The sequence below is a fragment of the Salmo salar genome, chromosome 14 (assembly GCF_965601325.2).
Source record: "Salmo salar chromosome 14, fSalSal1, whole genome shotgun sequence".
Taxonomy (NCBI): Eukaryota; Metazoa; Chordata; class Actinopteri; order Salmoniformes; family Salmonidae; genus Salmo; species Salmo salar.
The window spans coordinates 40874319-40901873 of NC_138304.1; the positions used below are offsets into that span (position 1 = coordinate 40874319).

Sequence of the window (27555 nt, forward strand, 5' to 3'; positions counted from 1 at the left end):
CATAAGGTGGTATTCAATTATGTGGTCTGACCATAAAGTAAGCTAGAGAGGTGAAAGAAAATGCAAACACAATAGGGTTATTGTTTTACAGTAAAAAAAGAAACCAAAAACAAGATTTTATTAAAGAAGCATAAAAAATAAAACTCTTGATACATTTCTCATAACCGTCAAGTCAGCTCAAATGATATGCGTATAGAATTGTTCTGGCTCACGGTTAAAAGGTCCATAAACTTTCAAATAAAATATATTTCAATTTAAAAATTTATTCAATAATTTTCTCATTTTGTTATAAAATTGGCTATATGTAGTACACAGGAAATAAAGGAAAAAATATTGTAAATAAAAAATCATTTTGAAGTAATAAAAAAAGGGTCACATTATTGTCTGGGATATTTAGGTAAGCAAATAAATTGTAAAAATAAAAATGTGTAAAAAGTTTTCCCCCTCTAATGCCTGATGGCTTGAAGACATGCATATGGTTAACTTACAAATAATTATACATGTTTTTAAAAACTACACTTAACTTCATTACTTAAGTCTGGTAACTTTTTTAAAAACGAGATCCCATTGATTGTATTCAGGGTATATACATACAAGTCAGGCCTGAAACCTTGTTTGCTGACGTAACATTTTGGTTCTGCATACAAAAAGAATTAAAGCAAAATAGAAAGGCAGAGTTTCAGGGGGAGCGGCTTGCCCAGATGGGCGTGGCGCTCTCTGGGCCCTCCTCTGTCACAAAAAGGTCAGAGGTCATTCCTCAACGAGCCTCTATAAACCCTGTTTTCAAACCTAAAGGAGAGGGGCGAGGTTAAGTTCAGAAAAAAATACATCTGCAGAATATGAGAATATTCTGTACCTTTTAGCTGTTTGTTACTGTACATGACCATAACACTCTGGACTATGGGTAAAGAGTTTGCTAGTGAAACAACCAGACCAGATCCTACACCAGAACCACCTGGCAAATTCAACTATGGACATTAAGTGACAGAAGTCATGGGCAGTTCTGGAAAAAAGGGGCCCTTTTAAAATTGGCCTCCATTTAACACTAAAGGAGATTCACACAAACACTCAGTATAGCTGTTCCTTTAAAGACATGGTCACGTCCTCCCTTGCACCTAACTTGTCTGCAGGAGCAGAGACAACTAAACGTTTGACATCAAGCCCAGCAGGGACGGGTTGCCAGTTTACACAGATCCATCACTCTCACGTTGAGGGGAGAGAGAAAGACCACGGGGCGGTCAGGGTTGTACAGTTCATTCCTAAAAGAGGAGCTGGAGAGGGGAGGCTGTGCCCCTGTGCTGCCCTACATGGCCGTTCCTTTTTTCTACAAACAGTATCTGTGTCAGTAGCAAGTTTGCACCAACGCATCATCAGAGTAGTCATCAGTGAAATGTGAGTCCTCAGTGACTACTAGCTCCACATCTGTGGACATGGAGGGCCCTTCAGGTTGGGGGAGATAGTGTATCTAAATGAGGGTTGACTATTAGATTACAGATTAAGACGTCAAGCCGCTGTCCTCTTCACTTGGCTAGCTCATTTAATCAGGCATCTTAAACACACAGAAGTGGTTTGGTTAAAAGTAGCTTGGCTTCAGCTCTGCCTATACCATGTGAAGTGTTCATTCTCTTGAAATGCATATTTTCCTTCTCCCTCCCTGAAGGCAGTCACTGATCTGAAGTGACCTTATTGCTGGGAACACCTGTCCACACATGGTAGATCACTGAATAGTACCTCAAGGTGTGAGGGGAGAAAGGAAGGCTGCAGTTGAAAAGTATTGGAACAGGGCCTTCTGTTCATTTGTTCAGACGATGGAGGTGAATTAGAAGAACTGGTGCTAACAGGGTTGACCACTGAGACAGACCGGTGCTAACAGGGTTGACCACTGAGACAGACCGGTGCTAACAGGGTTGACCACTGAGACAGACCGGTGCTAACAGGGTTGACCACTGAGACAGACCGGTGCTAACAGGGTTGACCACTGAGACAGACCGGTGCTAACAGGGTTGACCACTGAGACAGACCGGTGCTAACAGGGTTGACCACTGAGACAGACCGGTGCTAACAGGGTTGACCACTGAGACAGACCGGTGCTAACAGGGTTGACCACTGAGACAGACCGGTGCTAACAGGGTTGACCACTGAGACAGACCGTTACTAACAGGGTTGACCACTGAGACAGACCGTTACTAACAGGGTTGACCAGTGTTCTATAGACGTAGACCGGAGAGAAAAGAACCAGCAACACATTGTGCAGCTGTTTGGGTTTGAACACATAGTGTCTGGAAGCCCTGGATGAAATAGCTACTAGCTGCCATATTGGATACGTTGATTACTCTCCCTGTTGTCACCAATGAGAATGTTAAACACCTGAACATGGAGTGTGTGCTCATAGGAAGCCCTGTTTTTAATCTTGTTTATCATGGCTTGTCTCATTCTATGAATACATCCGTACGTACGTTCAAAAGGCTACATACTACAACTGTGAACCGTACCGTCACAAAACCAACCTGTCCACATCATAGTTAAAAACACCATAGGAGAGAGAGGCAGTTGATGTGAACTTACTAGAAAGAAAATACACAGAAAACATATCTCCCAGGATGCCACTGCCGCTTGGGCAGGGTGATCCGGGGTTAGACTAGGAGAAAAAGAGCTTGCTGGGGGATTTGAGGTGGGGGCTAAAAACATTACAATGTGTCGCTCAAGGTTTGCAGTGCACAGAGAGACGGCTCATTCGGACTCCCCTTAATACTGGGGACAGGGGCCGCCTCCTCTTAACCAAGATCCCTATTGGCAGAGACATTCCTGTGTGTGTGACATCACCAAGACCAATATTCTCCTGTTGGACTTCAACACACAAAGACAGAGAGACACAGAGAAAGACAGAGAGACACAGAGAAAGACAGAGAAAGACAGAGAGACACAGAGAAAGACAGAGACACAGAGAAAGACAGAGAGACAGAGAAAGACAGAGAGACACAGAGAAAGACAGAGAGCGACAGAGAAAGACAGAGAGCGACAGAGAAAGACAGAGAGAGACAGAGAGAAAGACAGAGAGAGACAGAGAGAAAGACAGAGAGAAAGACAGAGAGAAAGACAGAGAGAGACAGAGAGAAAGACAGAGAGAGACAGAGAGAAAGACAGAGAGAGACAGAGAGAAAGACAGAGAGAGACAGAGAGAAAGACAGAGAGAGACAGAGAGAAAGACAGAGAGAGACAGAGAAAGACAGAGAGAAAGACAGAGAGACACAGAGAGAGACAGAGACAGAAAGAAGTCAGGGGCAAACCGGGCCACAGTTTACAGTGAAAAAGCCAAAACCTATCTAAAAAATATTTAGCTGTCCAAAGCAAACTGTATCAGATAGAAGATCTGGGTGGACTGGGTTTAGTTTGTCATGTGGATGGCTAGGTGTCTACACTGAGCTCCACAAGGGGAAGAAAGAGGAATGGAGCCAAAAACAAGACATGTTTGTTTCAATTACACATTCTGTTGTCAGCTGAGCCTTCGACATGGAATACAACAGCAGGGTTTAATACAAGGCTCTGCTTCATTCAATCGAACCAGAAACAAAGCCCAACTCTGGAACTATTGAAGGAGAGAGGGGAGGGGAGATAGGAAGAGAGGGTTTGAGAGAAAGACAGACCAACGGGGACTGAGTAACTGACCTACGGCATTACTTCTGATATTTCTTAAATAACTTTCAACTATTATATTATTCCTATACTGGTCGTTAAAACCAAGACATTGAATAGCAGTTTCTGAAAAGTATAAATATCTTAAGTGTTTCAGTCTTCATTCATGACATCTATGAGGTCCCTCAGCCTGGTCTCATAGATGTCTGTTTCTGTGACTGTTTCAAAGTCAGTTCCAGGCTCATACCACAATCCCAAAGCCTTTCCTTTACCTCACTATACTACAGCATGAGAGAAAGAGAGAGTTAGAGAGAACAGAGAAGACCAGAAAATCAGTGTTTCGTATCCTGTCAAAGAACATGGGAAAGAAACCAGAAAGGTGCAGGTCTAGGCAGCTCCGTCGAAAAATATCTGTTATTAATTACAAAAGTGGCAAAGGAAAAGGATTGTGAAAGAAGCAGGCAGAGATATCTGAAAACGCGACGGAATGAAAACTATACAGACAGGCAACCTAGAGGCTGAGCTAGGTCAGTCCTGAAGGCTTGTCCAGGTCAGAATGAAGGCCTGAAGAAAGATAAGACACAAGTCCACTGTGAAATCTCTTGATCCCAGCCCAATTGCTTCTGCAGTCTGCAGAATCAACCAAAATCAGCAAGTCTGGAAATAATATTCATTATTATTATTACTAACATTATTCTTGTCATAGTTATTATAATTAAATCAACATCCGTATAGTGTCATTTCTAATATTGTAATCATTATAGCCCATCCTATTAGCAAAAGTTGTTGGTGTCTGTTCCTCCACAGTTGATGCCCCACTGCAGTTCTCTTGGATAGTCAGAGAGGAAAGAAAGGGATGTTTTTTAAGATGACACCTCCCCTCCCTGGTCTTTGGGTGGGGGGTTCATTAGGAGAAGATGCGGATGCACTGTGTGGCAGGGATGTGGCAGACAGGGCATTCGGGCTCAGCGGACTGGCAGATCTGTCCGGCGCAGTCCATACAGAAGAGGTTGTGGCCGCAGGGCACCAGGGCCGCTGTCACCTCGCTCTCAAAGCACACAAAACAGTCCCTGCTCCCGCCCCCTGGCCCTACACCAATCAGACCTCCAGCCCCAGAGCCTGCCGCAGCCTTCAGCCGGCCCAGCATGCCAGAGGCCAGGCCCACTCCACTGCCCCCGCCCTCTGAGTCTGTGGGAGAGCCTCCGGGCAGGGAGGAGGTTGAGCAGGAGGAGTAACCGGTGGATGAGCCTCCGGAGCTAGATGCTCCAGAGATGGTCCCTGCACCAGTACCGCCCGACTGCAGCCATGAGAGGGCGCTGAGAGGGTCGCTCTGGGCCCGGCGGGCCATCGGATGATCCAGGGGTCCCACCACGGTGTCGGGGGGCAGGGTGGGGGACAGGCGGGGTGTGATGGCGCCTCCACTCAGGCCGCTGCTGTTTCGGCGGAGAGGTTGCTGCTGGGAGGAGCCTGGGACCTTCCCTCCTCCTCCATTGACGAAGGGGGCCCAGATGTTGGCGGCGCTGAACTCAAAGCCCAGCTCCTCAGAGGGGAGGCCAGGGGTGAACCCGCCTCCTCCTCCAGCGCTGCTGGAGCCTGTGCTGAAGGGGCTGGTGGGGCTGCCTCCCTCTGTGGCCCTCCTGGGGGCGCTGTAGCTCTCAGAGCCCATCCCTCCCTTGTGTTGGTGGTAGGAGGCCAAGGAGGACAGCTTCCTCCCAGATGAGTGGTGCATGGCCAGGGGGAGTGGCGGTGGTGGAGGGGGAGGCGGGGGTGGAGGGGCAGCATGGTGGTTGTTTGCCCGAGACCAGAGAGCAGCACCCAGCGAGCCCAGGCCCTCTAAGCTAACGTCGGTTCCGTTGGTGTGAAAGTCGTTGTCTCCCTGGAGGTCCACGAAGGCCCCGGTCCGCAAGGTGATGTGCGTCTCGATCTCCTCCCGGGCTCGGTCCACATTCTCTGGCATGCCCGTCACCTCGAACACAGGGTCCTTCTCCCGGCTGGGCGTCACGATGTAGGTGTGGGTCTGCTGCTGGATGCGCTTGATGGTCGCCCCCTTGGGACCAACCACTAACCCCACCACGCGGTACGGCACCCGAACCTGCACCACGGGAGGAAATAAGAGTAAGTTTTCCAGACCACGTGACCTGACCAGGTAAAACTATGGAGGAGGAAGTTCTAGTCATAAAAACAGATGATGAATCACAGTGTACTGGCAGAGCCGTAAAACAATATCAAGAACTGCCATTTAAATGGAACTGAATGGTTGCGAATTAAGTGTATGAAAGTAGAAGTTAGATATTATCATGACCTCTATTCAACCCATATTTGTGTATCTCCACAGGTACTTGTGATGCTGGCTACTGGCAAAGGCTCCCTTGTCGTGAAATAAAGATAACCATCTCAATGGAACTCACCTGGTTAAATAAACAACAAGCAAACAAAACATTAGGCTACTGTATCTCCCACTGTGGTTGTCATACCTGTATGGTGGTCTGTCCAGGCAGGTGTGGGGGTCCTGGGATTGCTCCCCCCGTCCCGGGTGCTCCTGTGCCTGTGGCCCCAGCCTTGCAGCGGGACGCCCGGATCATGGAGAAGTGCTCGGCCGCCGAGACGATCTCCCGCTTGGCCATCTCCACATCTTCCCTGCGCCCTGTCACGATGAACACGGGCTCCTCGCCCCTCACCGGGGTCTTTATGTAGGTGTTGGTCTTTGCACGCAGTGCCTTGATCTTACAGCCTGGGGCCGAGAGAGATGGAAAGGCGAGAAAGAGGGGAAATAATGTTGGCCAATTGTGTTTGGCGGAGTTGAGAATTAATCATTTTCAATAGTGGAATATTGGTGTAAAGTAATGGTTGTTTCCTAAACTGAAAATGAATAATACATAATATCAATAATATATAGCTACTGTGACTTTAACTTGATTGATTCAGAGAATAGGACTTTGTTGTGGACAAATGTTTACTAAACTGGTTAAAATAATAATCTGTCTGCACTGCATTCACTGGTTGACAAACAGCCTGGCAAAAATATATTTCCATTATGTAGGCCTATAGCTTATTAGCCTCGTAGCATTTATAATGCTAACCCAAGAACCGCTGCACTGTCTCTTTAAATATGGACAGGTCGCTCTCACCCACCAATAGGATGGGACGTGTGTGATGTCATTCGGGGAGGCAGAAAGCATGGCATTTTCAAACAAAGAGAACAATGCCATAACGTAGCCACAACGGCGCGGCAAGCATAGCCACTGTGTGTATGTTAACTAGTCAATATTGTGCTAAATGTGTGAGGAGAGAACATATGTGTGTATTTTGAAAAACGGCGGAGAGCGGTCGACTGGGCTGGATGCGGGGCGAAAACACCGCCCAGTCCCGTGTTCTGCGCGGCGGCCATCCCAACTGCCTCGCTTTAGGGCTGAGCATGAATTACACACAATTACTACAAATCTAATTTGAACGTGGACGTCAATATAAACACCAGACATATTGTTTAAAATTGGTTACTTCTGTCGTACATATCACTCGATAGGCTTCTTTTGTTTGGTGCAGCCGCTAGACATGTCCAGACTCCCGACAATCTGCCGCTTTGTCTGACCCTCTCCCACCCCTCCCCCCTCCCCATGCACCATACACAACCAATAACATCTGTAGTTGGTTTAACACTACTGTAAGGACATGCAAATAAGGCCAGTAAAATCATTCCATGTCTACATGTATTATGCGAATAAACAACATCCACTGTACACATCAATAACTCATAACACCACCAGACGCTGATACATTTCACCACCCAAACAAAGGAAGGCTGTCTGGTGCATGGTCCTATGCATTCGTGGTTATAAGGGGTCGTTTGTAAAAACTAGACCCTAACATCTAAAAACGTTAGCTTTAATATCTTATGAACTAGCTAGCGACGGCCAAACCATATAGGTAAACAAAAGTGGGGGAAAATACCGAATTCTTACCTTGTCTTCCCACTATTTCAGCAACGTGCTCGGAGCTGGGCACAGGTACACATTCGGTCATGTTGACACTCCTCTTGCGATTGCAGATAATTGAGTTTTGTTCCCCGAGCATGGAGTGAGAGTGCGGGCCAGCCATGTGGTACCCGCCCGATCCATAGTACTCTGGAGACGGGGAGCAGGACGTCGGGGATTCCCGGGAGCCTCCTGGGTGCTCCAGCAACTGCAGGTTGACATAACCGCCGTTGCAATTCTCGGAGACCGGTCCCTGGTTCTCGTCGAGTGGGTCAACGTGCCCTCCACCACCACAGTCCACCTTCTCCAGGGCCATAAGTGACAGCTGGTCCAGGGCGAAGCGGAGAGCCTCCTGATGGCCCTCGTCCCGGGACTCCTGATCCGTCTCTCGGGGCAGGCTGACCCCGTTGTGCTGGCTGCTCACTACCATGTCGTGGTCCATAATCTCGGGGTGGAATAAGGGGCTAGGCATAGTCCGAGGAAGAACATCCGATCTTGGGTCGCCTGTGACTGTAAAAGCGCTCTTTTCTGGGAGAGGCAAACAAAGGGAGTTTCAGCACAAAACGTTTTGAGTCATGATAAGTTTTAAAAAACACACGAATGAAATGTACTAAAAGTTGTAAAAGCATTTGCTGTCATATAGCTAGTTAGTTCCATAATTAAATAGGTTAGTGTGTTCTTCTTGGACGCCGTCCCCTTCAAGCCTCCTATACTGCTTTGTCTGTGTGTTGTTGCATTCTGTCTCACTGTCTGGCAAAAATAGCCTGTGACTGATTGGTTATCTTGTTGAAATGTGCATCATACATATTTTAATAAGCCAATATTAAATATTCCATAACACTGAACAAGACTTGATCATTCTATTTTGTCTATTCAATCGGTAACATACCGAAAAGGGAGCATCAAATTTGGGAAAGCGCTAATCTGTTGTTAGCTAGCTATAGTACGCTAGTTAGCAAACTAGCTAGTTCCACAGTTGAGTCAGTCACGTTGTCGTCCCCTTTGTTTGGGAGTACCACAGCTAGCGAACGTTAGTTGGAAAGCAAAGCAGAAATACTTCAGCTAAATCATTTGTCTAAGCCAAATATTTTATTTAATTTTATTATTTTTTGGGGGGGGGGGTAAAATATCTTGAAATGTACTTTACCCTTTGGCCAACTCCCGATTTTATTGAGTTCCTCTCTTATGATTCTTGAAGGAATGGTGAGTGGCGACCAGTGCGCTAATGCTAGCTAGCTCGCTAAATTGGGGGGCGTTGGAGAAAATGTTTAAAAACGAATGAGAAGGGACAGGCTATTGATGAGAACCTATTCCAGCCGGATGTCGTTTAGCGGCCCATCATTTTTCGTATCGGTTCGTAGTCTACTACATTTCAATGCACATACCTCCCGAAAACTGTATCTGGATCTAGCTAACCTCTTTCTCTTAGCTGTTCCCTGGTCCGCCGCCTTTGTCTCGCCAGGCGCACGCCGCTCTGCCTGTCTCGCACAGAACTGACGTCATCCGCGACACAACAATGGGTTCAAAGGCCAAGGCACGCACGTCGCGATCGATATTGTTATTTTATACCTCAGTGACTGTGCTGGTGGATACTTTTCCACATTGGAAATTGATAAAGGAAATTATAATTCGTCTGATGGTTCCGTGTCAGTTTTTGAAAACGTCGTGGGAAATTGACAGTTATTGATGCAAAGGTGGTGTCACAATTTACAGGTTAGGTAGAGTGGGTTATTGGGAAGATGGGGACAAAATAACCTATCAACCTCAACATTTTTGTCAAGGGTAGCAGTTCAAGATCAACTGTGTCTGAAGGTCTAGAGCGAAAGCAATGTCCCCGCTATTGTGTGGGTGCCTGTCAACCCCTTGAGGTTGACCAAATGGGACAATAACTGAATAATAGATGCCAGATTCCATGTAGTCTCTAGAATAATACATTAATTATCCATTATTGATTGCTATGCAAACTCAAGCTTCAACTTCTGATGCACACATTGACCTACCTACAGAATCACTACGTAGCCTACAAAACCAGACAAGTCTGGTGAGTCTTCTCCGACTGCTGATCTCACATAGCAAGCATCTAAAAGAACACAGATGACAAAAGACTGCATTTATTTTTCTTATAGAAAAAAATTAATTGCTTGATGCTTTACCTGCAACTTCTAAAACAGGCAATGGTAACAAATCCCTCTGAGGAAAAACAAAATGTTTTTTTTTTTACTACAAAGCATAATTTGAAAAATTGCATTTGATGGGGGGGGGGGGCTACTTTTTCAGACATCTTCATATGACAGTGAATGATCTTCCTATTCATACCTCAAATCAAGAACAGGTTAAGGTAAACATTTAATAGCATTTAAAACCGAAAAAATTAAATCCCAAATAGGCAACCATCTCAGAGTAATGGTGCAGTCTACGTCAGCCGTCACAGCTATTGACAGTTCAATGTAACATGAAACAAAAATACATCTACAAAGATGAGAACAGATGAAATTAGCACCATTTTGAACTTATAGGAACATATGAGCCATGCAACCTCTGTGCAGAGCACCGCTCTTCACGACTATCCAGACTACATTGCTTGAAGAACACCAAACCAAATAAGATAGGGATAACAAGACCTATAGGATATATCAGGTCATATGATGCACGTTTATCTATGACTGATTCCTGATGCAAAAGGTAGTGTTTTGCTAAGTCCATTTTGAGCCTTCAACTTATCTTACAGTATGTGGTCCCTTGCCCAATCTGCGCCCCTCTAATTCTCCACAAATGACAGTGGAACCAGGGCAACACAAGACAGAGCTAGATGGATCCTTTCAAATGGAATGGACTGAGTGGTGCCCCACAAACACACTGTTCTTCCCTCTCAACCCCCCCCCCCTCGCACGCACACAGAAACGTTAACTCTGTTTCGACCTTTAACTTGCTAAGAGTATTTACAAAAGGTAAGACTAAGTTGTCTAAAGCGCCATACATACTGGTCCACATTCCAGACAATTATTGAGGGTAAAAATAAGTGAATTGAAACTCTGAACTTCAAAGCCTTGTCTATGGTCTTAATTTTTTCCCCTTCTAAAATCAATTTAAATTGGTCGAAAATACATATGGATTCAATTGTAGTTGGCCGACTTCCAGACAGAAAGACGTATGTGGAGGTGCCAGTGAGAGAGGATCCTTCATGTTGACTGATGCTAGTCAGATCCTGGTGAATATCCTGTACATGTATGGGTAGAAAACGGTGTTCCAAGCAGCCCTCTGTAGTATTTACCAACCCCGTAGGAGAGAAACGATCACAAGTAAATCAATACGTTTGTCTATAGCATGTTACTACTGGTATTGTCAAAGAATTATGTTAATGTTTTAATTCTGGACTTTACCCGTTCTCTCCCTATGTAAAGTATTATGAACAAACCCACAGAACACAACATTATAAAAGACAAAGTAACCTCGATCTATCCACTTCATTTCTATATTATACTGCTCTGCTGTACCTTGGCTATACGCCCTCCTGCTCGGTTTGCTCCTTCTTCAGAGCGTCTGCCTCATTGGTGGAGTCCTCTATGTGAACCAACATGTCCGCCATCAGAGCTTCCTCCAGCCTCCTTCTCACACTGTGGACCAGGTCCTCCTGCTTCCTACATACACCACATAGTGGGAGAGGGGTTAGGGAGCAATGATTGATGACAGTCCTCTTGGCAGGGTCAACTACAAGGCCCCACATTAGCTGGGTGTTGTTGTGCCCTACCACAGGGTTTATATGTGTACTCTACCGGACGTCGTCATCGGTAACCATGAAGGCCTTGCAGAGCGGCTGGGCGATGTTGAGCCAAACCCCAGGGTTCTTCTCCACGGCTGCAGTCAGCTGACCAGTGACAGGGGTGGGGCTGGTGTGCAGGGCGCTGGCGATTGCAGAGAGCAAGGTCTTGTCTGAACACACAGGCCCAACACCTGGGGACGGGGACATACACAGGGTCAGATAAAACCCAACAATTGTGTGTTTATGTGTATATATTGAAACTCAAGTATTCGCTGCTGTGTACACTCAACATGTAGGCCCCTGGGAAGGTCAGTGTACCTACCCTGTAGGCCCCTGGGAAGGTCCATGGTCTTCACCAGCTCTTCTGCAATGTCAATTGCACTCAGACCACTCAGCTTCCTCTCCCAAAACAGCTGAGGACCAACAGTGTGTAAACAACAACTAGACATTGGACTCTGCATGCAACACTTAATGTGATTCATAATTCATGGAAATTCATACATTTAATCGCTGCCACTCAGAACATGTCAAAATGTTTAGCCACATTACAGGAATGATTTAACAAGCTTTGATTAAGCTTGTTAAATTGAGTGACTCATCCCAATAATAAGCTTTTGAGGGCTAGGCCAGAGTAGATGACTTCATCTCCGTACCATATGGCAGCAATAACAGTATCATTATATCACAACTAATAAGAGCCGAGTATCGCTGGACTCACCTGTCTTGGTTGGTCGACAGCCTTGTGGGGGTCTGTCTTCACTTTGTTGCTAGGGTGATTGGTCACCTTGGTGACGGGCTGTTTAAAGATAGATGCTGTCTGTCTGACTGGTAAGGTCGTGTTCGGGTCCGGCTTAACCTTCAACACAGAAACAGGTCAGGGATCATTGTTTAAAGGTCAAACAGATTACACATGATCCTGGTCTACAAAGCCCTCTCTCACCTTGATCTGATGGTTGTTGTTGTCATAGCAATGCTTGTGCCGGTTCCTTTGAAGCTTATTCATGAGCATCCTTCCTGCACGGGGTTCAATGGCGTGCACCTCCATGGTGTTGCCCAGGTAACAAGCTAGCTGGGACTTGCTCAGGAATCTCTTTCCAGGGTCACTAAATGAGGCAGTAAGACAGGACAGCAAAAAAAAAACATTAGCATTGAAATGAGGCGATAACCCGAGGGCAGCTTATCAGCAACCTGCAGTTACAACTTTAATTAGGGCACTGAGGACAAAACAATACCGGGTTTATTTTGATTAAACGTCATGAACTGTCAAAATCATGTTTTTTCATGAAATTTGATATTTTAAGTATGAAAAATTGTTGCTTTATTTATATAAAAAAAAAATACTTTCTCCCCAATTGGTAGATAGACTTGTCCCATCGGTGCAACTCCCGTACGACCTCGGGAGAGGCGAAGGTCGAGTGTAATGCGTCCTCTTGACACACAGCCGCACCAATGTCGGAGGATACAACTGGCGACCGTGTCAGCGTGCATGCGCCCGGCCCACCACAGGAGTCGCAAGAGCGCCATGGGACAAGGACATCCCGGCCAGCCAATTGAGGCGATAAACTCCCCTAACCTGGACAATGCTGGGCCAATTGTGAGCCTCCTCATAGGTCTCCCGGTCCCATGTGCTGTGAACCGCATCACAAGAGACATTCCAAACTGGAGCTGTATTCAAAAAAATCTTGATATCTTGAAGATATCTTGAAGCGGCAGGTAACCTAGTGGTTACAGCGTCGAATCCCCGAGAGACAAGGTAAACATCTGTTGTTATGCCCCTGAACAAGGCAGTTAAACCACTGTTCCTAGGCCGTCATTGTAAATAAGAATTTGTTCTTAACTGACTTGCCTTGTTAAATAAAGGTAAAAAAAATAAACATTAGATGAAACTTCATTGTTGTTTGAGTTGATTTCTGTATCACCAAATTAGCTTGAGATGGTTTTACTGCAACACTGCATACAAGTTGCTTGACATAGGCGTTTCAAAGAGCTGTCAGTCAAACCGAACTCATGAATGTAAAAAGCACCCTCACCAAACTTTTAAAAAACTTCTTTTAAAACTTACTTGTAGTTAACCATGAGAAAAAAAATCAGAAAGACTGTTCAGAAACTTGAATAATTGTTATTGCAGTTCAGGAAACTATCATTAATGCATATTAAAAACATATGAGTTACATAGTTCGATTTTTTTAAAAGAGCCTTGTATTGGAGAAAAAAGGGGCTTTCGTGAAAACACACTTGACTTTTCCCCTCCCTTACTAACTCTTACTTCGCTGAAAGCTACTTTGAGGAGAAATGTACTTACTATGACTGATGTGGTTGTCCCACCTAGCTATCTTATAATGAATGCACGAAGTCACTTAATGACTACAATCAAGTAAATGTTAGTTAGAGCCTCAGCCTGCAAAAAAACATCAGTAAACGACGAAGTTAGCTAGCTTCCCTAGCTAACCAACAACAGGGTATACACTCACAATACTGTATTAGCTAGAAACTCCACATCATGTGAATCAATGAACACAGATGTAAACATTGACCGTTTTCACGAGCGTCAACAGCGCGATGTATCATGGGTAAATGTGACTAACTAATCTACTAATAATAGAGTAGTTACGACACACTGTGATTTGTTTGTCCGTCTCGAATGTTAAACGCACCCAAAAGACTCGTGACCGACAGCTACTTGCTAATTGACGTTAGCAGAAACAATTACATGTGTGATCACCTGCTACGGGAGGGCTGATAGTTTGTTAATAACAAACGATGGCTAGTAAGCGAACGTTAGCAAATCGATGCATTTTTTAATGCAATCTAGAGACGGTGGTCTTTTAACTTTTTTGTTAGTTTTAGCTAGTAAGAGGACGATTTCTTACTTTAGTGGCCAGCTAGCTACCAGGCTACTCCATCGAATAACAATAATGCCAGCCAGCCATACATACTGTAACACATAATACATACATACTGTAACACATAATACACTTAATAACATAACACTGTAATACATACATACATACATACATACATACTTTCCCTAATGATAACTATAAAGCTTTTCCTGCAGACTTCGATAACGTCTACCGTCTTTTTGCTTACTACTTGTCCTTCTCAATACTATTTTGAGCAATTCGTTTAAAACCCACCTTTTTCTCTCCATGCTTGTTGCAGGTTATGATTGCTGGATATTTGTCGATTAGGGAATCTGCATAGGATAGAAAAATGAGTCTCGAAATGTTTGTTGTGGATCTTCTTTCTGTTCAGCTGTCCTCTCCAACATGGTGTAATTGCAGACTGCAATTCGGGGCGTTTAAAAAAAAATCCGGACACGCCCATTAGTGCATGTATTTATCAGTCTTTGATTATCAAGAAACTCATTGATTTCAGGAAACGCCTATTGGTGCCTGCCATTGGTCGGTCCATTGATACCTGCCATTGGTCAGTTCCTGCACGGTCCCACGCAAAGCTAAATCATCGTTTCTTTGGTTCAATGGTTCCAGGCTGTTTATCAGGGAGATTTCCGGAATTCTGATGTCTCCTTTTAAAATAATGTATTAGATATTATAGGAATTTGACAGTCTGTGGATGGCACGTGGTGTAACAATGTTTATCAGAATGAGCATTTAGGATTTTTTACCGCGATAAAACAGCACTAGTAAACTTGACATTTACTCTTGTCCAACACCTCAATCTTATTGCACGCTAGCAGATACCGACAGACTTCCACTTCCAGCCATTGCGCTAACGCTAGTTAGCATTGGCTTGCGAAAATACCTATAATTTCCAGTGGTGTAAAGTACTTAAGTAGCACTGTTAAGTATTTTTGGGGGGGTATCTGTACTTTATTTTTTATTTTGACAACTTTTACTTCTCTACATTCCTAAAGAATAGCATGCACTTTTTACTCCATACATTTTCTTTGACACCCAAAAGTATTCCTTACATTTTGAATGACTAGCTGGACTAGTTGGTCTAATTCGCACACTTATCAAGAGAACATCCCTGGTCATCCCTACTGCCTCTGATCTGGTGGACTCACTAAACATATGCTTCGTCTGTAAATTCATGTCTGAGTGTTGGAGTGTGCCCCTGGCTATCTGTAAAAAATAAAATGGTGCCCTATGGTTTGCTTAATATAAGGAATTTTAAGTGATTTATTCTTCTACCTTTGCTATTTAAGTATATTTGAGCAATTGCATGTATTTCTGATACTTAAGTATATTCAAAACCAAATACTTTTGGACTTTTACTCATGCAGTATTGCACTGGGCAACTTTTAAGTCATTTTCTATTAAGGTATCTTTACTTTTAGTCAAGTATGACAATTGGGTACTTTTTCCACCACTGGTAATTTCATTCATACTGGACACAGACAAAACATGGTATCCAGGAATTCATCTAACTCTGGGGAAGGAGATAAAGTGCCTCATTGACAAAATCCCAAAGTATCTCTTTAGCAGTAATAAAGTTTGAATGACCGTTCAAAGTTGAAAACATTAACAGTCTAACACGGACAAAACTAGAATTAGACTGTATGTGTGTGAATTTCTGGCAAAGTGAGATGTTATAACTCTGGTGCCTTCAGCTATCCTCAGCTAGAAACCTAGAAACCATCTTAAAACATGATCTCTAAACGTGATGTATTGGTAAACTCTGATCGCCGTCTCTTCATTTTTCATCAAAAGGTGTGTAAACTGCATTTACCCTCCACTACACCACTGATCTCTACAGTATAAAAATACTGAACAAAAATATAAACACAACATAAAGTGTTGGACCCATGTTTCATAAGCTGAAAAAAAGATACCAGAAATGTTCCATACTCAAAAAAAAACATTCTCTAAAATGTGTTTACATCCCTGTTAGTGAGCATTTCTCCTTTGCCAAGATAATCCATCCACATGGACAGGTGTGGAATATCAAGAAGCTGATTAAACAACATGATCATTACACAGTTGCACCGTGTGCTGGGGACAATAAAAGGTAATTCTAAAATATCCAGTTCTGTCACACAACACAATGCCACAAATGTCTCAAGTTTTGATGGAGTGTGAAATTGGAATGCTGACTGCAGGAATGTCCACCAGAGCTGTTACCAGAGAATTGTACATTCATTTCTCTACGTCGTTTTAGAGAATTTGGCAGTACGTCACAACCGCAGACCACGTTTACGGCATTGTGTGGGCGAATGCATTTGAATGCACAGAAATACCGTGACGAGATCCTGAGGATCAATGTGAGGCCCATTTTCTGAAGGTATCGGAGACCAACAGATGCTTATCTCTATTACCAAGTCATGTGAAATCCGTAGATTAGGGCCTTCAATTGACTGATTACACACACAACCTTGACTAGTTCAACAGTTTGAGGTCACTTAGAAATTTCCTTGTTTTTGAAAGAAAAGCACATTTTTTTTGTCCATTAAAATAACATCAAATTGATCAGAAATACACTGTAGACATTGCCAATATTATGACTATTGTAGCTGGAAACGGCAGATTGTTTATGGAATATCTACAGAGGCCCATTATCAGCAACCATGGCAGGTGTGTTCCAATGGCACGTTGTGTTAGCTAATCCAAGTTTATCATCTTAAAAAGCTAATTGATCATTAGAAAACCCTTTTGCAATTATGTTAGCATAGCTGAAAACTGATGTTCTGATTAAAGAAGCAATAAAACTGTTCTTCTTTAGACTAGTTGAGTATCTGGAGCATCAAATCAAGTTTTATTTGTCAAATACACAGAGTTAGCAGATGTTAACACGAATGTTGCTAAATGCTTGTGCTTCTAGTTCCAACAGTGCACTAATATCTAACAGGTAATCTAACAATCCCCAACAACTACCTAATACACACAAATCTAAAGGGGTGAAAGAGAACATGTACGTAAGTATATGGATGAGCTGCATAGGCAAGGTGCAATAGATGGTACCTTCTTCACCACACTGTCTGTGTGGGTGGACCAATTCAGTTTGTGATGTGTACGCACAGGAACTTAAAACTTCCCACCTTCTCCACTGCTGTCCCTTCGATGTGGATAGGGGGGTGCTCCCTCTGCTTTTTCCTTAAGTCCACGATCATCTCCTTTGTTTTGTTTTGTTGAGTGTGAGGTTATTTTCCTGACACCACACTCCGAGTGCCCTCACCTCCTCCCTGTAGGCCGTCTCGTTGTTGTTGGTAATCAAGCCCACTACTGTAGTGTCGTCTGCAAACTTGATGATCGAGTTGGATTCGTGCATGGCCACGCAGTCGTGGGTGAACAGGGAGTACAGGAGGGGGCTGAGAACACACCCTTGTGGGGCCCCAATGTTGAGGGTCAGCGAAGTGGAGACGTTGTTTCCTACCTTCACCACCTGGGGGTGGCCCATCAGAAAGTCCAGGACCAAATTGCACTGGGCGGGGTTCAGACCCAGGGCCTCCAGCTTGGCTTGATGATGAGTTTGGAGGGTACTATGGTGTTGAATTCTTAGCTGTAGTCAATGAACAGCATTCTTACATAGGTATTCCTCTTGTCCAGATGGGATAGGGCAGTATGCAGTGTGATGGCGATTGCGTCGTCTGTGGACCTGTTGGGGTGGTATGCAAACTAAAGTGGGTCTAGGGTGGCTGGTAAGGTGGAGGTGATATGATCCTTGACTAGTCTCTCAAAGCACTTCATGATGACAGAAGTGAGTGCTACGGGGCGGTAGTCATTTAGTTCATTTACCTTCTTGGGCACATGAACAATGGAAGCCATCTTGAAGCATGTGGGGACAACAGACTGGGATAGGGAGCGATTGAATATGTCCGTAAACACACCAGCCAGCTGGTCTGCACATGCTCTGAGGACACGGCTAGGGATGCCGTCTGGGGGTTACGAGGGTTAACACGTTTAAATGTTTTACTCACGTCAGCCACGGAGAAGGAGAGGGGGTCCTTGTTAGCGGGCGCGATGATGGCACTGCACTATCCTCAAAGCGGGCAAAGAATGTGTTTAGTTTGTCTGGAAGCATGACTTCGGTGTCCGTGACGTGGCTGGTTTTCTTTTTGTAGTCCATGATTTCCTGTAAACCCTGCCACATATGTCTCATGTCTGAGCCGTTAAATTGCGACTACACCTTGTCCCTGTACTGGAATTTAGCTTGTTTGATTACCTTGTGGAGGGAATAACTACACTTTATATTCAGTCATTTTCCCAGACCTCTTTCCATGGTTAAATGCGGTGGATTGTGCTTTCAGTTTTGCGCGAATGCCACCATCCATCCACAGTTTCTGGTTAGGGTAGGTTTTAATAGTCACAGGGGGTACAACATCTCCAATGCATTTCTTTATAAACGCACTCACCGAGTCAGCGTATAGGTCGATGTTGTTCCCTGAAGCTGACCGGAACATATTCCAGTCCGCGTGATCAAAACAATCTTGAAGCGTGGCTTCCGATTGGTCGGACCAGCGTTGAATGGTTCTCGTCCCTGGTACATCCTGTTTGAGTTTGTTTATAAGACGGTAGGCGCAAGATGGCATCGTGGTCGGATTTGCCAAAGGGAGGGCTTTGTATGCATCACGGAAGTTAGAGTAGCAGTGGTCGGGAGTATTGCCCATGCGCTTAGCGCAATCAATATGCTGGTAGAATTTAGGTAGCCTTGTTCTCAAATTTGCTTTGTTAAAATCCCCAGCTACAATAAATGCAGCCTCAGGATATATGGTTTCCAGTTTGCATATAGTCCAGTAAAGTTCCTTGTTTGCCGTCTTGGTGTCTGCTTGAGGGGGAATGTACACAGCTGTGACTATAACTGACGAGAATTCTCTTGGTAGGTAAAATGGCCGGCATTTGATTGTCAGGAATTCTAGGTCGGGTGAGCAGAAGGACTTGAGTTCCTGCATGTTGTTATGATTACACCATGAGTCGTTAATCATAAAGCATACACCCCCGCCCTTCCTCTTCCCAGAGAGGTGTTTATCTCTGTCGGCGCGATGCATGGAGAAGCCCGGTGGCTGAATCAATTCTGACAACATATCCCAAGAGAGCCATGTTTCTGTGAAACAGAGAATGTTACAATCTCTGATGTCTCTCTGGAAGGCAACCCTTGCTCGAATTTCGTCTACCTTATTGTCAAGAAACTGGACATTGGCTCGTTGTATACTCTGGAGCAGTGGGCGATGTGCACGTCTACGGAGCCTGACCAGGTGGCCGCTTCGTCTGCACCTTCTGCGGCGCCGTTGTTCTGGGTCGACTACTGGAATTAGATCCATTGTTCTGGGTGGTGGTCCGAACAGAGGATCCGCTTCAGGAAATTCGTATTCCTGGTCATAATGTTGGTAAGTTGACATTGCTCTTATATCCAATAGTTCTTCCCGGCTGTATGTAATAAGACTTAAGATTTCCTGGGGTAACAATGTAAGAAATAATACATAAAACAATACAGCATTGTTTCCTAAGAACTCGAAGCATTTGTGGGTTTGATTAGGCTCAAAATGTCCAGAAACAAAGACTTTCTTCTGAAACTCGTCAGTCTATTCTTGTTCTGAGAAATGAAGGCTATTCCATGCGAAAAGTTGCCAAGAAACTGAAGATCTCGTACAACGCTGTGTACTACTCCCTTCACAGAACAGCGCAAACTGGCTCTAACCAGAATAGAAAGAGGAGTGGGAGGCCCCGGTGCACAACTGAGAAAGAGGACAAGTACATTAGTGTGTCTAGTTTGAGAAACAGACGCCTCAAGTCTTTAACTGTCAGTTTCATTAAATAGTACCCGCAAAACACCAGTCTCAACATCAACAGTGAAGAGGCGACTCCGGGATGCTGGCCTTCTAGGCAGAATTCCTCTGTCCAGTGTGTGTTCTTTTGCCCATCTTAATCTTTTATTTTTATTGGCCAGTCTGAGATATGGCTTTTTCTTTGCAACTCTGCCTAGAAGGCAGATGTGCTATTGGAACACAGGAGTGATGGTTGCTGATAAAGGGCCTCTGTACGCCTATGTAGATATGTTATTTATTTAAAAAAAATTAAAATCAGCCGTTTCCAGCAACAATAGTCAATTTCAACTTTACAATGTCTACACTTTATTTCTGATCAATTTCATGTTATTTTAAAAATGACAAAAACAAGAACATTTCGAAGTGACCCCAAACTTTTGAACGGTAGTGTATACAGTAGCAGTCAAACGTTTGGACACACCTACTCATTCAAGGGTTTTTCTTTATTTTGACTATTTTCTACATTGTAGAATAATAGTGAAGACATCAAAACTATGAAATAACACATATGGAATCATGTAGTAACTAAAAAAAAAAAGTGTTAAACAAATCAAAATATATTTTATATTTGAGATTCTTCAAAGTAGCCACCCTTTGCCTTGGTGACAGCTTTGCACACTCTTACCATTCTCTCAGCCAGCTTCATGAGGTGGTCACCTGAAATGCATTTCAAGTTAATTTGTGGAATTTCTTTCCTTCTTAATGCATTTGAGCCAATCAGTTGTGTTGTGACAAGGTAGGGGTGGTATACAGAAGATAGCCCTACTCTGTAAAATACCAAGTCCATATTATGGCAAGAACAGCTCAATTACTTGGAGAAACGAGTCCATCATTACTTTAAGACATGTAAGTCAATCCGTATTATTTCAAGAACTGAAAGTTACTTCAAGTGCAGTCGCAAAAACCATCAAGCGCTATGATGAAACTGGCTCTCATGAGGACCACCACAGGAAAGGAAGACCCAGAGTTAGCAGTTACACTTATCCTGCAGAGTTAAACTTAGTTACGAGCCTCAGAAATTGCAGACAAAATAAATGCTTCAGAGTTCAAGTAACAGACACATCTCAACATCAACTGTTGAAGGCCTGCGTGAATCAGGCCTTCAATTGTCGAATTGCTACAAAGAAATCACTACTAAAGGACAACAACAATAATAAGAAGAGACTTGCTTGGGCCAAGAAAGACGAGCAATGGACATTAGACTGGTGGAAATCTGTCCTTTGCGCTGATGAGTCCAAATGAGATTTTTGGTTCCAGCCACTGTGTTTTTGTGAAATGCAGAGTAGGTGAATGGATGATCTCCACATATGTGGTTCCCACCGTGAAGCATGGAGGTATGATGGTGTTTTGCTTGTGATACAGTCAGTGATTTATTTAAAATTCAAGGCACACTAAACCAACAAGGCTACCACAGCATTCTGCAGTGATACTCCATCCCATCTGGTTTGCCCTTAGTGGGACTATCATGTTTTTCATCAGGACAATGACCCAAAACACCTCCAGGCTGTGTGAGGGCTATTTGACCAAGAAGGAGAGTGATGGAGTGCTGCATCAGATGACCTGGCCTCCAGAATCACCTGCCCTCAACCCAATTGAGATTTGGGATGAGTTGGACTGCAGAGTGAAGGAAAAGCAGCCAACAAGTGCTCAGCATATGTGGGAACTCCTTCAAGACGGTTGGAAAAGCATTCATGAAGCTGGTTGATAGAATGCAAGAGTTTGCAAAGCTGTCATCAAGGCAAAGAGTGCCTACTTTGAAGAATCTCAAATATATTTTGTTTTGTTTAACACTTTTTTGGTTATTACATGATTCCATTTGTGTTATTTTATAGTTTTGATGTCTTCACTATTATTCTACAATGTAGAAAGAACAACCTTGAATGAGTCAGTGTCCCCAAACTTTTGACTGGTACTGTATTTTCTAAACACTAGTCTTATGCACTAGTTATGAATAGATGATACTGAGATTCATGGTGATGCAACAAAACGCAATCACCTACCTGGCATGGTACATTATTATCTCTCATGCAGACTTCTCCAGTGTCATCAGAAGCAAACAAATTCAATAATAATACATATTATTTTAAGTCTCTGCCAACTTTATTGCTTCAGTGCAATCACATCAAACTGTATTATAATCTCTGTCTTTTAGTTGACAGACACTTCAGTTTCATAGTACTTGGATCAGTATCCTCTCTTCACGGAAAGAGGGAGGGAGTCAGAGTAGAAGAGAAGGAGAGGAAGAGAGTAGGAGGAGACCATTGTCGTTCCCTTTTCTTATGACTTGCAGCCTGGTGTCTCTTAAGTTTGTCTAGTCCAAGTGCAACGAGTGCTACTGTAGGGGATCTAGCAACCTTTCGGTTACTGGCCTAGGCCACTGGGCTACCTGCCGCCCCAAGGTCTTGATGAGAGGTTGATTTGTTAAATCAGGTGTGTTAGTGCTGAACTGGAACAAAAGTCTGCCCAATGCAACTCACCTCCCATTCAGAGACAGATCCCTCAGTATGAAGAGAAAACATACCAACTGACATAAAACGACTGTATTGTGAATAAATATCAGTGACATCACAGGGTCAGAGGTAATGAACTGGTTTGGAATGCTGCTATAAACTGATTTACAGGGTGGCAATCTCATCTCCTATTGTGTGTTTAGAGAACTAATGAGAAAAGGAGTAGACTATCACCCAAGGGTTGGTGTCTCACAAGGACGGAGAGGGATGTGTAGCTGATGGACTTTAGTTTGGTCCAGGTGTGTGTGTGTGTGTGTGTGTGTGTGTCGAGCTGATAGACTTTAGTTTGACCCAGGGGTGTGTGTGTCGAGCTGATAGACTTTAGATGGACCCAGGGGTGTGTGTGTGTGTGTGTGTGTCGAGCTGATAGACTTTAGTTTGACCCAGGGTGGTCCCGTGAACCTCCATGGGTGTTTCGTTTGGCGAAGATGTGGTTGCAGAGCTCATCCAATGGTGCAAACTGGGCCACACCCTTGATCACCTTCCTGATCTCTACATCTATCTCCTGTAAGGAGGGAGTAAGGAAAGTACTTGGGCCACCTGTGTGTGTGTGTGTACCTTGATCTCCTCCACAGAAGCCATGTTGGACAGCATGCATTCCTTCAGCATAGTGATGGGGTCACTCATACTGCACACTTCCTGGATCTCCTCACGGGTACAGCAGCTACAGGAAGTTACATCACACACAGGAAGAGGGGTTAAACCTGATTTGCAGGGTTCAGATCTAGCCCCTGGTCAATGGAGAGAGAGAGAGAGAGAGAGAGAGAGAGAGAGACACAGAGCCCTGGAAAGGAAGCAGTGCTGGAGTATTGATGCATCCTAAACCAACACTGCACTGAGGAGTGTCAACAAGGAGCTGGGTAAGGCTAAAACAGAACAGAGTAATGGAGGAGAGAGAGAGAAGTGAGGGAGAGGGAGTCAGGTGTCAGAGAACACTTCTCACCTGACCCTGGGTGTCACTCGTGCTCTGTCCATGGTAATGTTCGGTCTCCAGCTCCATGACAATAGGACCCTGACAGAGAGGTTTCCAAACCAAGAGACAACAAGGCAGCCAACACTGCCATATCACTGCTGAAAAGCCTGATCAGGGATTTCTACTGGAGCAGCGGTTTCTCAGCATCTTCCTACATCTATGCTCTCTGGCCCTGCAGCACACCAGGAGTGGTTACACAGGGAACAGTTGCAGCTCTGTACTGGAGTCTCTTCCATAGAGTGTGTCTATGCTGGTCACATAGCCTCCCTCTGTCAGGGAAGAGACACTGGTGTGATACTAGAAGCTGATCCTCTAAGATTAGATTGTCTGACACAAAGTGATTCTTCAAGCTCTTAAACGAGTTATAACTTTCTCATCTGTGAGCCAATCAGAACTCCTCTTCTCCAGCTCTACAACCAATCATAGTTCACCTTCCCGGCTCTGCAGTGAGCCTGATGATCTCCCTCACACACAGAACAGTCATGCCGTCCACCTGTACTCAGAGACAGGAAGGTCTATACGGTGCATTCGGAAAGTATTCAGACCACTTCACTGTTTCCACATTTTGTTACAGCCTTATTCTAAAATGTATTAAATTCATTTTTCCCTCATCAAACTACACACAAAACCCCATAATGACAATGCGAAAACAGGTTTTTAGAAATGTTAGCAAATTTATTAAAAATAAAAAACAGAAAAACCTTATTTACATACGTATTCAAACCCTTTGCTATGCGACTCAAAATAATCAAGTTGTAGAAAAATCTGAGCTCAGGTGCATCCTGTTTCCATTGATCATCCTTGAGATGTTTCTACAGCTTGATTGGAGTCCACCTGTGGTAAATGTAATTGATTGGACATGATTTGGAAAGGCACACACCTGTCAATATAAGGTCCCACAGTTGACAGTGCATGTCAGAGCAAAAATCAAGCCATGAGATCGAAGGAATTGTCTGCAGAACTCAGAGACAGGATTGTGTCGAGGCACGGATCTGGGAAAAGGTACCAAAACATTTCTGCAGCATTGAAGGTCCCCAAGAACACAGTGGCCTCCATCATTCTTAAATGGAAGAAGTTTGGAACCACCAAGACTCTTCCTAGAGCTGGCCAGCCGGCCAAACAGAGCAATGGGGGTTGAAGGGCCTTGGTCAGGGAGGTGACCAAGAACCCGATGGTCACTCTGACAGAGTTCCTCTGTGGAGATGGGAGAACCTTCCAGAAGGACAACCATCTCTCCACCTAAAGGACTCTCAGACCATGAGAAACAAGATTCTCCGGTCTTATGAAACCAAAATTTAACCATTTGGCCTGAATGCCAAGCGTCACGTCTTGAGGAAACCTGCACCATCACTACGGTGAAGCATGGTGGTGGCAGCATCATCATGCTGTGGGGATGTTTTTCAGCAGAAGGGACTGGGAGACTAGTCAGGATGGAGGGAAAGATGAATGGAGCAAAGTAAAAGAGATCCTTGATGAAAACCTGCTCCAGAGCACTCAGGACCTCAGACAGGTGGCGAAGGTTCACCTTCCAACAGGAAAATGACCCTAAGCACACAGCCAAGACAACGCAGGAGTGGCTTCGGGACAAGTCTCTGAATGTCCGTGAGTGGCCCAGCCAGACCCCAGACTTGAATCCGAACGAACATCGCTGGAGAGACCTGAAAATAGCTGTGCAGCAACGCTCCCCATCCCACTAGGCAGAGATTGAGAGGATCTGCAGAGATGAATGAGAGAAACTCCCCAAATACAGGTGTGCCAAGCTTGTAGTGTCATACCCAAGAAGACTTGAGCCTGGTTGTCTGCTTCGTCTCCGTACAGCGTCACACACACCTGGTTGTTGCCCTGGTACAGACAGGCTATGGCCACACCTGCTCCCAATGGAACCTGTAAACACAAACACACACAAACTGAGATTGTATCTTCCCCAAATCCTAACTGTAATGCTGGTGTCTTTAATTGAAAAATGATCAAAGCAGTCACCTTGCATCTGTTAAAAGCTGAGGGATGGGCCTGGTGAAATATAAACACTCAAATTCAGACCGACCAAAGACTGACCATCCATCAGATCAAAATGATAGTTTTAACCATGTTATGAGGCTATACAGTGTTGGTTTACAAAGAATAGAATAACAAGCGTACAGGTGGGGTCCTGATGGGGGGTAAGACAGTCGACAAGCTAATGAAGCATTTGTAAGATACATTCTTCAAAGGGGCCATCAGCAGTTGATACAGCCATTTAACTTAATGATATGTACCTATTGAGTCTTGAAGAACCTAACTTATGACTCATGAGCTTAGTTCAACTGTCCTTCCCCATTAGAACCCAAAAGAGAAGCTTGTTTTACTCCAATGTTCGCAAACAAAGTACATGCAAACAATCACTGTGGTTAAAACAATATGCAGTCGATATTATCGATGGTCAGATTTGGCATCCATAGCTCTGTCTATGAATTTGAGAGTGGGTATATTTCTCCAGCCTCATCCCTCAGCTGTTTACCTAAACAGGGGTGGGGAGGTCACTTTGTTATTGCTTCTGCTGCTGATTGCAGCTTTTGGAATGAATGTATATATACACATCAATCATTTTACAGATTGGCCCTTTAAATAAACACAGTAACAGCTACACATCATATTATATAAAGTGATCACATACTACACCACTGTTTTATTGTGACTCTGTAAATGAGTCAACAATAGTTGGATAGTCTGCAGACTATTTCTTAACACAAAAGTTGCAGCTTCTGGATCTGCGCCGACTTTACTGTAAAATAACATGCTTCTGAGTGAGGGATGTAAACAGGATCACTACACGCATATATCAAATCACTGTCAGAATTATGCATACAACGAATGCCTTAATATTCCATTAATTTTACTTGTAGCGAATACAAAATAGTCGGCACAACACGCTGATAAGTGTACAGTACAACTCATCCAATTAGCTACAGTTGAAAGCTGTTTAAAAGTTGTAGCATACATCAGCCGACTAACTGGAGTTGGCAAGCAACTACTATAGCCTCGTGGCGTCTGTTATTCTAGCTTCAAAGCTTGTGTCTTGTACTCTTCGGGAACTTTCATGTCATTATCAATTAGCTAACGTTAGATAGCTATCGTCTAAAATAACAGCTTCCTAGTTATCTGTAGCTATCCGATCATGTCGCCTTAAAATACATAACTGGATAGGTAAACAGTCTAATTGAACACGTTGAGAAGTACCAGATATAATAGTAGAGGTTGCTATGTGGAAGAACTTACCGACATTGTCTAAATCTATAGACTGCAGCTTTCTTTGTCAATAAAAATGATGAGCGTCAATTATACTTCGATGAGGTTTAACGGCGGTTGGCATCACCACCAGCTATTAGACTGGAGTCCCTTATACTTTGCTTGAAAAAAAGAAACAAATACCCTACCTTCTAACACTACACTACAAAAACACCACCACCATACTCCACTATTTAATTATATTTAGTCGTACCTCATGGCAACAGCCTGAAAGGATGGGACACCACCACTTAACACACCCTGTAACGCTTCTGATGTCAAGTCTCGCACACCCAAATACCTCTCTGCAGCTGCCACCACTACCTCAACTTTCTGCAACGTATGTTCCATCCCTCCAGTACAGCTGATAACCATTGCTAAAAATATTCCCCTTCAGTTGGTCAACTTTTACATTTACTGCTACCACATTAATCGCACTTTCAATGGCGCCCTTTTCTTGAGAGCAAAACAATTCACAATTTCCCCCCATTCGTTTAAAACGCGGAGCGCCTTCTCCCTCAGACCAACAGTAACAAACAACTATCACATGAGGACTTCTGGTTACCCTCACCAATTCCACAGCAACCAACTCCGTTTTCACCCACCCTGAAACCACAAATGATCAGCCAAAAGGCACTTTTTCCAAAAACTTCACTCCTGTCAGTTTCACTCATCTGTCCTCTTTCTCGGTGAGCATCAATGGGTATAACTTCATAGCA

The 27555-nt window shown here is 44.0% G+C and overlaps 2 protein-coding genes across 4 annotated transcripts; both read right to left on the reverse strand.

Moving 5' to 3' along the window:
• Positions 1 to 77: 77 nt before the first annotated feature.
• On the reverse strand, positions 78 to 8076 carry LOC106569528 (RNA-binding protein MEX3B). The gene is made up of 3 exons (XM_014140970.3): positions 7593 to 8076; positions 6108 to 6364; positions 78 to 5725 (listed from the first exon to the last, which is right to left on the reverse strand). The coding sequence occupies exons 1-3, from the start codon at positions 8074 to 8076 to the stop codon at positions 4541 to 4543; spliced, it is 1926 nt and encodes a 641-aa protein (XP_013996445.1). The 3' UTR covers positions 78 to 4540.
• Positions 8077 to 9604: 1528 nt separating this feature from the next.
• On the reverse strand, positions 9605 to 14676 carry LOC106569529 (methyl-CpG-binding domain protein 3). Of its 3 annotated transcripts, none has more exons than XM_082960975.1 (7): positions 14502 to 14676; positions 12305 to 12467; positions 12083 to 12220; positions 11687 to 11777; positions 11378 to 11555; positions 11099 to 11242; positions 9605 to 9684 (listed from the first exon to the last, which is right to left on the reverse strand). In XM_082960975.1, the coding sequence occupies exons 1-6, from the start codon at positions 14513 to 14515 to the stop codon at positions 11104 to 11106; spliced, it is 723 nt and encodes a 240-aa protein (XP_082817101.1). In that variant the 5' UTR covers positions 14516 to 14676; the 3' UTR covers positions 9605 to 9684; positions 11099 to 11103. The 3 variants fall into 3 exon arrangements, with proteins under 3 accessions (XP_082817101.1, XP_013996446.1, XP_013996448.1); XM_014140971.3 differs by lacking the exon at positions 9605 to 9684 and adding an exon at positions 9700 to 10862; XM_014140973.3 differs by lacking the exons at positions 9605 to 9684; positions 14502 to 14676 and adding exons at positions 9700 to 10862; positions 13667 to 14463.
• Positions 14677 to 27555: the final 12879 nt, after the last annotated feature.